This window comes from Ranitomeya imitator, chromosome 5, assembly GCF_032444005.1.
Source record: "Ranitomeya imitator isolate aRanImi1 chromosome 5, aRanImi1.pri, whole genome shotgun sequence".
Classification (NCBI taxonomy): Eukaryota; Metazoa; Chordata; class Amphibia; order Anura; family Dendrobatidae; genus Ranitomeya; species Ranitomeya imitator.
This window is the reverse complement of record NC_091286.1, coordinates 201,403,590-201,415,727: the sequence shown is the minus strand read 5'-3', so window position 1 is coordinate 201,415,727 and position 12,138 is coordinate 201,403,590. Positions and strand designations below refer to the sequence as shown.

The window sequence follows — 12,138 nt, the reverse complement described above, 5'->3', positions numbered from 1 at the left end:
CCGGAACAGCCCAGCCAAACCCAACCGGAGCAGAACACCAATCACAACAACCTGACAAAAGCCGGAATTAGGAAGATGGCAGATGAAGGCCAGGAGAGGTATGTCAGTGACTGGAAGAATGATATCATCAGCTCACAGAAACTGACCATGTACCGGAGCCTACAGAGAGACTACAGACTGGCCCCATATCTGGAGAAACTCCCGGACCCCAGAGACCGCCAGATCCTGAGCCGATATAGACTCAGCGCCCACAGTCTGGCCATCGAATGTGGCCGACACAGGCAGAGCTACAAGCCCAGGGAGGAAAGACTGTGCCAACACTGTGATCAGGAGGCCATAGAGGACGAAACCCACTTCCTGCTACACTGCTCCAAATACTCAGCAGTGAGGGACACTCACTTCAGGAGACTCTCACATCTCTTCCCAGACTTCATCACCATGAAGGAGGAAGAGAAAACATATATCTTGCTGGGAGAAGAAGAGAGAGCGGTGGAGATAGCAGCGCGGTATGTGAGCGAATGCCATAGACTGCGAGAAAGAGAACTATGATGCCATGGACTATAGCCCCCAACCTGGATCTGCCCCATCCACCTCCCCTATGCCATGGACTATAGCCCCCACAATGGACCTGCCCCATCCACCTCCCCTATGCCATGGACTATAGCCCCCAACCTGAACCTGCCCCATCCACCTCCCCTATGCCATGGACTATAGCCCCCAACCTGGATCTGCCCCATCCACCTCCCCTATGCCATGGACTATAGCCCCCAACCTGGATCTGCCCCATCCACCTCCCCCCACAGCTCCTACCCAACATCCCCTCAGTCCCTATCCCTATTGCCTCTATACACTTGCTTTGGCAAAACTGATGTGTATTTGGTCCTGCCAATAAAGCTTCTTTGAATCTTGAATCTTGAATCTTGAATGTTGGCCTACTGAAATGTATGTTCATTAAATGCACTCAATACTTGGTCAGGGCTCCTTTTGCATCAATGCAGCGTGGCATGGAGGCGATCAGCCTGTGGCACTGATGAGGTGTTATTGAAGCCCAGGTTGCTTTGATAGCAGCCTTCAGCTTGTATGCATTGTTGGGTCTGGTGTCGCTCATCTTCCTTTGACAATACCCCATAGATTCTCTATGGGTTAATATCAAGCAAGTTTGCTGGGCAATCAAGCACAGTGATACTGTTGTTTTTAAACCAGGTATTGGTACTTTTGGCAGTGTAGACAGGTGCCAAGTCCTGCTGGAGAATGAAATTTCCATCTCTAAAAAGCTTCTCGGCAGAGAAAATTTCATGGTAGACGACTGCGCTGACTTTGGTCTTGATAAAACACAGTGGACCTACACCAGCTGATGACATGGCTCCCGAAACCATCACTGATCGTGGAAACTTCACACTAGACCTTACACAGCTTGGATTGTATGCATCTCCACTCTTCCTCCAGACTCTGGGACCTTGATTTCCAAATGAAATGCAAAATTTACTTTAATCTGAAAACACCTCGGACCACTGTGCAACAGTCCAGTTCTTTTTCTCCTTGGCCCAGGTAAGACGCTTCTGGCGTTGTCTATAGGTCATGAGTGGCTTGACATAGGGAATGCGACACTTGTAGCCCATGTCCTGGACACCTCTGTGTGTGGTGGCTCTTGAAGCAATGACTGCAGCGGCAGTCCACTCCTTGTGCATCTCCCCCAAATATTTGAATGGCCTTTTCTTAACAATCCTTTCAAGGCTGTGGATATCCTGCACCACATTTTTTCCTTCCACTCAACTTTCCATTAATACAGTTAGGTCCATATATATTTGGACAGAGACAACATTTTTCTAATTTTGGTTAAAGACATTACCACAATGAATTTTAAACAAAACAATTCAGATGCAGTTGAAGTTTAGACTTTCAGCTTTCATTTGAAGGTAGCCACATTAAAATTGGATGAAGGGTTTAGGAGTTTCAGCTCCTTAACATGTGCCACCCTGTTTTTAAAGGGACCAAAAGTAATTGGACAATTGACTCCAAGGCTATTTCATGGACAGGTGTGGGCAATCCCTTCGTTATGTCATTCTCAGTTGAGCAGATAAAAGTCCTGGAGTTGATTTGAGGTGTGGTGCTTGCATTTGGAAGGTTTTGCTGTGAAGTAAACATGTAGTCAAAGGAGCTGTCCATGCAGGTGAAACAAGCCATCCTTAAGCTGCGAAAACAGAAAAAACCCATCCGAGAAATTGCTACAATATTAGGAGTGGCAAAATCTACAGTTTGCTACATCCTGAGAAAGAAAGAAAGCACTGGTGAACTCATCAATGCAAAAAGACCTGGGCGCCCACGGAAAACAACAGTGGTGGATGAATAATCTCCATGGTGAAGAGAAACCCCTTCACAACAGCCAACCAAGTGAACCACACTCTCCAGGAGGTAGGCGTATCAATATCCAAATCTATCATAAAGAGTAAACTGCATGAAAGTAAATACAGAGGGTTCACTGCACAGTGCAAGCCACTCATAAGCATCAAGAATAAAAAGGCTAGACTGGACTTTGCTATAAAACATCTAAAAAAGCCAGTACAGTTCTGGAAGAACATTCTTTGGACAGATGAAACCAAGATCAACCTCTACCAGAATGATGGAAAAGAGAAAAGTATGGCGAAGGCGTGGTATAGCTCATGATCCAAAGCATACCACATCATCTGTAAAACATGGCAGAAGCAGTGTGATGGCTAGGGCATGCATGGATGCCAGTGGCACTGGGTCACTAGTGATTATTGATGATGTGACACAGGACAGAAGCTGCCGAATGAATTCTGAGGTATTCAGAGACATACTGTGTGTTCAGATCCAGCCAAATGCAGCAAAACTGATTGGTCGTTGTTTCATACTACAGATGGACAATTACCCAAAACATAAAGCCAAAGCAACCCAGGAGTTTATTAAAGCAAAGAAGTGGAATATTCTTGAATGGCCAAGTAAGTCACCTGATCTCAACCCAATTGAGCATGCATTACACTTGTTAAAGACTAAACTTCAGACAGAAAGGCCCAAAACAAACAACAACTGAAAACCACCGCAATGAAGGCCTGGCAGAGCATCAAAAAGGAGGAAACACAGTGTCTGGTGATGTCCATGAGTTCAAGACTTCAGGCAGTCATTGCCAACAAACGGTTTTCAAACAAGTACTAAAAATGAACATTTTATTTAAAATTATTGAATCTGTCCAATTACTTTTGGTCCCTTTAAAAACAGAGTAAGACATGTTAAGGAGCTGAAACTCCTAAACCCTTCATCCAATTTTAATGTGGATACCCTTAAATGAAAGCTGAAAGTCTGAACTTCAACTACATCTGAATTATTTTGTTTAAAATTCATTGTGGTAATGTCTATAACCAAAATTAGAAAAATGTTGTCTCTGTCCAAATATATATGGACCTAACTGTATGCTTGGATACAGAACTTTGTATCAGCTTCTTTAGCAATGACCTTTTGTGGCTTACCTTCCGCGTGGAGTGTGTCAATGTGGTGGTGTTTTTTGTTAATTATTCTAATTGACTAAGATAATGTCTTTTGGGGGTTCATTGGCTGTATGCCATAGTCATCAACATTAACAGAAATAAACCACTGTGTTTGTAATGACTCTATATAATATATTACTTTCACTTTTTCTATTGGAGAACTGAAATAAATTAACTTTTTGATCATATTCAAATTTTTTGAGAAGCACCTGTATGTTCTCCATTCTTGTATATATGTCCCCCATCTTGTGCCCCTTTCTGACATATATGTTCCCCATCCTGGTATAAATGTCTCCCATTCTGGTATATGTGTCTTATCCTGGTATATGTGTCTTATCCTGGTATGCATGTCCCCCTTTTTGATATATAATGTATGTCCCCCCTGCTGGTATACAGTATATGTTCCTCATTATGTTATAAATGTCCCCCATCCTGGTATATATATCTCCCATCCTGGTATATACTGTGCATGGCCCCTTCCTGGTATTTATGTCTCCCATTCTGGGCCAATCTGGTATATATGTCTTCCATTGTTGGCCCATCCTGGTATACATCCCCTATCCTAGTATATATGTCTCCCATTATTGGCACATCCTGGTATATATGTCCCTTATCCTGGGCCCCTACCTGGTATATACTGTATGTCTCCCATCCTGGGCCCCTTTCTGGTATACACTGTTCTCTACCCTCCTCTACAGAGCCCATGTGGGAGGGGGGCCCGAGGACACAGATGTATACTGCAGCACAGGGACTCTTCCTGCCAATCATAGGCTGGCAGCTGATGTCCGCATGCCTGTTGTGATGATACATAACATCGCTGCCATGGGACGCCAATGCCTTGCAATCTTATATTAGCTGCTGGGCTTTGATTGGTTGGCAGCATGCATTACAGTTTAAAAAAGTGTACCAGACTTCTCCATCATAAGTCATTTAGAATAAAGTTGCTGCATTTTAAAGCTGTGTTGACATTTCTGCCATAGATCAACGAGGCGGATGAGGTCATTTTGTACTCTGGCCTTTTTAACAGAAGTGTCTGTCTTTTTAGGCAGTTGAGTGCAGTATACCACAGTTTGTGCCTGCTACAAAGACTGATACTGCCAAAATGGAGGCAGGCAGAAAACAAAGTGATCTCAGTCTCCATCTTTATAATGAATGGCTTCATCAGCGGTTCCTTCTAAATACTGTTTTTCAAGTCTTCAGACTGAGCCCCTATGTTACCACAAATGTCTGGCAGAAATTGATTGTGAACCTAGATTAGGATGGATTCGGCCTGTACGGACCGCATTGACCAGACAGACCACAACCAACCTTTCAGCCTCATGTGTCTATGAGACTGTAAATTCTGGTCAGGAGACCCTCAGTCAGTCCCGGCACTGTGGTCCGTATAAGGACCATGAAATATGTTCTTCTGAATCCAGCCTTAGACTGTCTAAGTTTACACTGTCTAATCCTCAGGATTAGTAAATAATGGTAATAATAATAGTAATAATACATACTAATACATTCTGTTAGTAGTAAATAATAGTAATACATTTTTTTCTAATAGTAGGAGACAAAAAAAAAGAGATTAATTTGAAGAATTGCTGAAATATCAGTTTTATTTATTTCAGCATTTTTTGTTCTTTTAAATGAGCAAATGCTACTATCTATTGATATATAAATATCTAGGAGTGAAGCTTAGGTTTTACAGACACACCTACACATTTGTGTACCCGGCACACCCAACACATTTGTGTTCTTCCATGAATCATCTCTCTAAGTTCACACACACTTTAGCAAAAAGGGCAAACATTAATCTGTTCATGATACTGTTGCTGTGTAAGAGCAAGCTAAAAGAAGGGTGCGCTCCAGGTTTAGTGCCTTGTATTAATAGCATTTGTATTCACTAAAATTGAAGAACATCTGATTACAGTTCTCATTCTGCAACCTAGAAATGTAAATATGTTGTAATCATTACTAAAGTATGTATCTCATTGAATGAAAATGTAAAGACCTCACCTGTGTATCGTCCATGTCAGGGCTCCCAGTGCTTCCTTGAAAGGCTTTTATTGCATGCATTGATCATCTAGCCCTTCCCACTAAATGGTAACATGAGGAGGAAACACCGTATTAAACCTAATGTAAGCGCACCAGCCTCAAGCACTAAAGCTGAAGGGTGAACTACATTCATGCTTTCACAAATACTTAATAACCGGAAAAAATAATGAAGTTTTGAAAATACACACATGGACAAAATTGTTTGTACTCATCTGTTAAAGCAGGAGTGCACAACATTTTTTGGTCTAAGGGCCACATAGCCATGCTGAACCAATCCCAAGGGCCACAAACATTTTTTAAAGAGTACTTACATGAACAAATCATCACCAGAACCACCGTGCATTCATACAGCTCTGGGAAAAATTAAGAGACCTGTCACGATTCCCCTGACCGCTGTCACCAATTGGTCAGGATTCCCACCGTGACCGTCACCCCTACGTCACAGATTGAGGTGACTTGAGGCCAACAGACGGCTATCACATGTGCAGGGGGGCTTATCTTAGTTATCCCTCCACTGCTACAATGTGATGAAACAACACACACAAGGCTATTGACCTCTTAGCTTACAGCAGGGGCTTATTCTAGGTATCCCACTGCTTTTCTATATACCACGAACTGCAGGGATTTATGTATATCCCGCTTACAGTTCCACTTAACACTTGCAGCTCTCTGGCGCCCCCCTTACTCTCAGGTCAGATTAGGTACTGCACCCTGGGTAATTAGTCGCCAGAAAGGCTGCCTGCTATGTACTGGCTATTGGGCACGCTGCAGCGACGCGATAACTACTCCCACTCAGGCAGGAACAATAATTATTAATGCCGCAGCCGCTACAACATAACCCAAAAGTCTGCACACTTCTCGCTGCCACCAGCTTCGATTAAACGGGTCCGAAGCTAACCCAACACAGTAGCGTAATTCTCTTCAAGAGACAGGGTACGTTTAGAGCATGGATGAACGAACTAATATATGAAATACTATATCCCATAAAAATAATTAGGCAGTGCTTTATCAAAAATAGTTTATAAAGATGTGACAAATGAGACAATTGCAAATATGTACAAGGGTAATTATAACATAAAGGGAATAACTGAGAAAAAAGCAGCACTTACATGTTCAAAGCATGACAGGCAAGCAGGCTAGTGGAGTTTTCCATATGTCCCAGCTCATTAGGACGGGTTGCTGGCTTCAGGAGAAGACAAGAAGTCCAGAAGAAGAAATCAAGCAGAGAGACTGAGCTGGGGAGCCTGCCACAACTTAATACCTTAAGGCTTTGACTTCACAGAAGGGCTGGCTTATCCAGACCCTCCTCTCTCTACATTCTGAGTACTTCAATCTTAAATTTATCTACTTGCTATAACTTCGCTACAACACATGACAGAGTCAGACCAAACCTATCATTCATCTCGGATTAACGTGAGCATTCTAATGAGATCAAATATGTCCTATCTGGGATACATATTTACAGAGAAAACCCTACTTCTTTACCAGACGGAGTTAGAAGCCCGAGTTTCAAGGGATGGGTAGATACACCGAGTGAGGATAAGAATATATATTTTCGTATTTCTAGCTTAAATCGTTTGCCTAATATCTAACAAAACTAAACAAAGAATCTTTCATGGATCCTTGAAGTTTCTACTTCACTGATAGCTGAACAAGAGCTTACACAGGAAATGCCGGTCGTAAATTCCGTTCGGCCATAAAACTCCCCACACTCTCTGAGAAGGAAAGCCAGGAATTGGCAGCTACAAACTGTTACTCCAAGAAGGGGGGCTTAGCCCACGCAGGCTAGCAAGAGAACTACTTATGATATTTCATACCATATCGTGACACCTCCCCCTTTTGGTGTGCGCTAGGGAGGTAGAACCCGACGGTATGCCTCCATGGGCACCTCAGTAGGTTCACCCTGGCGGGAGAGTCCATCTGCATTCCCATGCTCCCTGCCCGTTTTGTGTTCAATGGTGAAGTCAAACTGCTGAAGGGCAAGGCTCCAGCGTAGCAACCTGCCGTTGGTTCCACACATGGCGTTTTGCCAGCGCAGAGGGTTGTGGTCGGTCACCACAGTGAAAGTGTGACCATACAAGTAGGGCTGCAAGCGCTGCAGGGCCCAGACTATGGCCAGGCACTCCTTCTCGATTGTGGAGTAGGCCACTTCCCTCGGCAAAAGTTTCCGGCTCAGGTATAACACGGGGTGCTCTTGGTTCTCCGAGTCAACCTGGCTGAGTACAGCACCAAGGCCAAACTCGCTGGCGTCGGTCTGCACCAAGAACGGTCGACTGCTGTCGACTGCTTTCAACACAGGGGCGTTGCACAGTGCGGTTTTCAACGCCTGGAAGGCCCCCTCACAGCCATCTGTCCAGTTGACGATGTGGGGTAGCTTCTTCCTGGTGAGGTCCGTCAAAGGTTTTGCCAGGCTACTATAGTGCTGTACGAAGCGCCTATAGTACCCTGCAGTGCCCAAGAAGGACATCACCTGTTTCTTGGTCACGGGAGTGGGCCAGTTCACGATCACTCCCACTTTGTCAGGCTCTGGCTTCAGGGTGTTCCCGCCTACCCGGTGCCCCAGGTAGTGAACCTCCCTCATGCCCATCTGGCACTTTCCCGGCTTGATAGTCAGTCCTGCTTGGTGAATTCGCCTGAGCACCTCCTCGATATGCTGCAGGTGTTCCTTCCAGGAGGGACTGAAGATGGCAATGTCATCCAAGTACGCCACGGCGTACGTCTCCAGTCCCTGAAGCAGGAGGTTGACCATCCGCTGGAAAGTGGCAGGGGCATTCTTCATGCCGAAGGGCATGACCGTGGACTCGTACACTCCGAAGGGTGTGATAAAGGCGGACTTCTCCTGCACCTCGGGGCTCAGGGGAATCTGCCAGTATCCTCTACTCAAATCCATTATTGTCAGGTATATTGCGCCAGCTAACTTCTCAAGCAGCTCCTCGATGCGCGGCATGGGGTGCGCGTCAGAGGCTGTGATGGTGTTGAGCCCCCTGTAGTCCACGCAGAACCGGGTGGTCCGGTCCTTCTTTGGCACGAGAACTACAAGTGAGGCCCACGCACTCTTTGACCGTCGAATCACCCCCAGCTGTAACATCTCATCAATCTCTTGGCGCATAATCTGCTGCACCTGGTCAGAGATTCGATAGGGTGTTCGCCGTAGTGAGGCGTGATTCCCGGTGTCCACCTCGTGGACTGCTAACTCAGTCCTCCCAGGTCGGTTGGAGAACACGACCCGGAAAGGTTCCAGTGTGGTTTGCAACATCCTCGATGGACCCATTGGCCTTGGCTTGGGCCAGCAAGTCCAGGAGGGTGTCTTCCTCACCGTCTTCGGGCAAGCTGCAGACCGGTAGGACGAAAGGTTCACGTTCGTGAACCTTCATCATGTTGACGTGAAAGGCCTTTCGCCTACCCCGAGCGTGGTCAAGCGTGACCACGTAAGTGACCGGGTTGAGCTGTTGGTGGACGACTTACGGGCCCTCCCAGGTGGCCTGAAGCTTATCCGTTGGTACGGGGACCAGCACCCACACCTTTTGACCCACGTGGTAGGTCCGCTCCCGGGCGTTCTGGTCGTACCAGTGCTTCTGATCAGCCTGAGCCTGCGTCATGTTGTCATGCACCAACTGCGTCAAGGTCTGCATCTTGTCACGGAAGCGCATGACATACTCCACTATGGACACTTCAGAAGGGTTCAGCTCCTCTTCCCAGGATTCTCTTACCAACCCAAGGGGTCCCCGGACTCGCCTGCCATACAGGAGCTCGAAGGGGGAGAACCCCGTCGAGGCCTGCGGAACCTCTCGGTAAGCGAACAACAGGTGTGGGAGGTACCGCTCCCAGTCGCGCCCTTGAGTCTCAACCAGCATGTGTAGCATCTGTTTGAGGGTACCATTGAAGCGTTCACACAGGCCATTGATCTGTGGGTGATACGCACTCGATACCAGGTGCTTCACCTGCATTCTCTTACAGAGAGCCTCCATTAGGCGAGACATAAATTGGGTCCCTTGATCAGTAAGCATTTCCCTGGGAAATCCTACACGTGAAAAGATAGCCAACAGGGCATCCGCCACCTTATCTGCCCTAGTTGACGACAGAGCTACTGCCTCTGGGTACCGGGTAGCATAGTCTACCACAGTAAGGATGTATTGCTTTCCAGAGCTGCTGGGGACGGCCAGCGGGCCCACAATGTCCACCGCGATCCTCTGGAAAGGCTCCTCTACCACTGGCAAAGGGATCAGGGGAGCCTTAATAGCAGGCCCCGCCTTCCCCACTCTTTGACAAGTGATACAGGAGCGCAGTAGTTTGACACATCTGTCCCCATCTTAGGCCAATAGAAGTGTTGAGACAGCCGGGCCTTAGTTTTGCTGATCCCCAAGTGTCCAGCTAGCGGGATCTCATGGGCAATCCGCAACAACTCACCCCGGAATTGCTGCGGGACGACTAGCTGTCTTTCCCTCAACCACTCCTTTTGTGATTCTCCGGGTACTGTCTCCCGCTATAACCTTCCTTGTTCCCAGAACACCTTCTCCTTATCAGTCTCGGAGAAGCGCGTCCCGGCGAGTTGTCTCAAACTCTCTAGGCTCGCATCTGTGTGCAGAGTGGCCTGAAACTCCTGGCTAGGGGAAGCCAGAAGCGACGTCAGGGTCCCTTCCCCACGGGAACCCTCTTGGACCTGCTCTGGGTCCACCTCTGGTTCAGTCACAGTAATGACTGAGGAGGGTCCGGAAGGCTGACAGCTATCTGCGTTCCGGGCACTCTGACTGCGGGTGACAGCAGCTACGTAGGCTGTCTCCCCGGGGGTTTCTACAGGCCCATCAGCCGGCGCTGCTATGGGCTCTACCTCCCCATCCACCCCCAACACTTCAGGGGCAGTGCTATTTATGGGCCAGTTACCTTCCTCGGTGGCACTGGTCACTTTCATGACATCACCTTCCTCACGGTTCCCATGCATCTCCCCATTTCCTGTAGCACCGACACTTGCCCCTGTTAGGGGTTCCTCAGCCGTCTCACTCTGCAGAGCGACGTGGCTGGGCACACCTGTACCTATGGACACATTAACCTTCACAGAAAAATCATTATCAGGTTCAGCTGGCACAGGTACAACATTTTCACCATCAATCCTAGGGAAAAAATGGTTATTAGATGCATCATTACAAGATAAAGCATGGTCAGGTAACACATGCGATCTCCCATCATCATCATCATCAGGGTTAACGTTACCCTTATTAGAAGATTGGAGAGGGGTATCAGTGACGTAGTGGGCAACCAACCTCCCCAAATCAGTCCCCAACAATCATCACCCCGCTCCCGGCACCCCAATCAATAAAAACCCGGGCCATCGGTAAGGGACAGCTGATGCCCCCAATCCCAGTGACAGTTAGGGTTTTCCCCGGAATGATTTCTTCAGGGGCCGCCAGTTCGGGTCGGATGAGGGTTCGTTCAGCCCCGGTGTCCTTGAGGCCTGTAGCAACATGGCCCCCCACAGTGACGGGCTGTACGTTGTCACACACCCTCCCAACCACACCGTCACCACCCACCAAAAGAACTGCTGCATTAGGCCCTGGGGCCTTGGCTGGGGTGTTCTTCTGCTTGGCTGGGCAGTAGGTACTGATATGACCAGTCTGATTGCAGTGGTAACACTTGCAAGGTTCGGTGGTAGGTCTGGTGCTGTTGGCTACGGGGACAGGACCTCTGGTGTGCTGGATGGCAGGGGTACTGGCGTTGGTTGCAGGCTTACCCCCTCTCCAGCTGGTGGTGACTGGCTTCCGCGCTTCCGATCTACGGTTGGCCTCATAGGCATCGGCAATCTGCGCTGCTTTCGTCACGTCTTTGGGTTCTCTGTCCATCACGAACTGTCGCACCTCAGCTGGGCAAAGATGTAAGAACTGGTCTTTGATCATCAGGTCTCGCAGCTGTGCAAAGGTGGTCACTGACAGTCCTTGGGTCCACTGGTCAAAGTGGGTCCCCAGTCCATGCACCACATCACTGTAACTGTCGTGTGGGCCACGTTGGAGGGTCCGGAACTTTCTACGGTACACCTCGGGTGTAAGTTGGTACTTGGCTATCAGAGCCTGCTTGATGGCCTCATAGTCACCATCTTGTTCTTGAGGGAGGGCAGCAAACGCCTCCAGAGCTTTACCTCTCAGCCCTGGTGTCAGGTATCGTGCCCATTCATCTGTAGGCAGTCGGTACTGTCTGCAGGCTTTCTCAAAGGCCCGCAGAAAAGTGTCCAAGTCTCCGTCCTTCTCCATAACAGGAAAGTGATCGGGCCGGGGCTTAGGTATCTGAGCGCTGCTGGGCTCACGGCTGGACTGGGACGACCCCTGCATTTGCAGTTGGGCTAACTGCAGCTGGTACTCCCGCTCCGCTTGCCGCTCGGCTCGCTGGGCCTCTCGCTCGGCTCGCTCATGGTATTGCTGAATCAGCTGCCGACGTCCCTCTAGGTCATCTGCGGCGCATTGTTGCAGAGCCAGCTGCAGGAGGAGGTCCGAGCCCCCCTGGTTGCCAGTAGGGCCCGTATTCAGTGGTTGGACCTCTGCTGCAGCACCATGTTCGCTTGTGCTGGCTTCTGCAGCCTCTGGGCTCTGTGGCCTGGCTTGGTCTGCTTCAA

At 48.2% G+C, this 12,138-nt stretch overlaps 1 protein-coding gene across 1 annotated transcript in view; it reads right to left on the bottom strand.

Annotated features, from left to right (window-relative positions):
- SFT2D1 (SFT2 domain containing 1) overlaps nt 1-5,571 on the bottom strand; it is an 86,725-nt gene extending 81,154 nt beyond the window's left edge. The window contains exon 1 of the mRNA XM_069769509.1: nt 5,502-5,571. Coding sequence (XP_069625610.1) covers nt 5,502-5,561 — 60 coding nt within the window. The 5' untranslated portion in view covers nt 5,562-5,571. The remainder of the gene's footprint in view (nt 1-5,501) is intronic.
- Nucleotides 5,572-12,138: the final 6,567 nt, after the last annotated feature.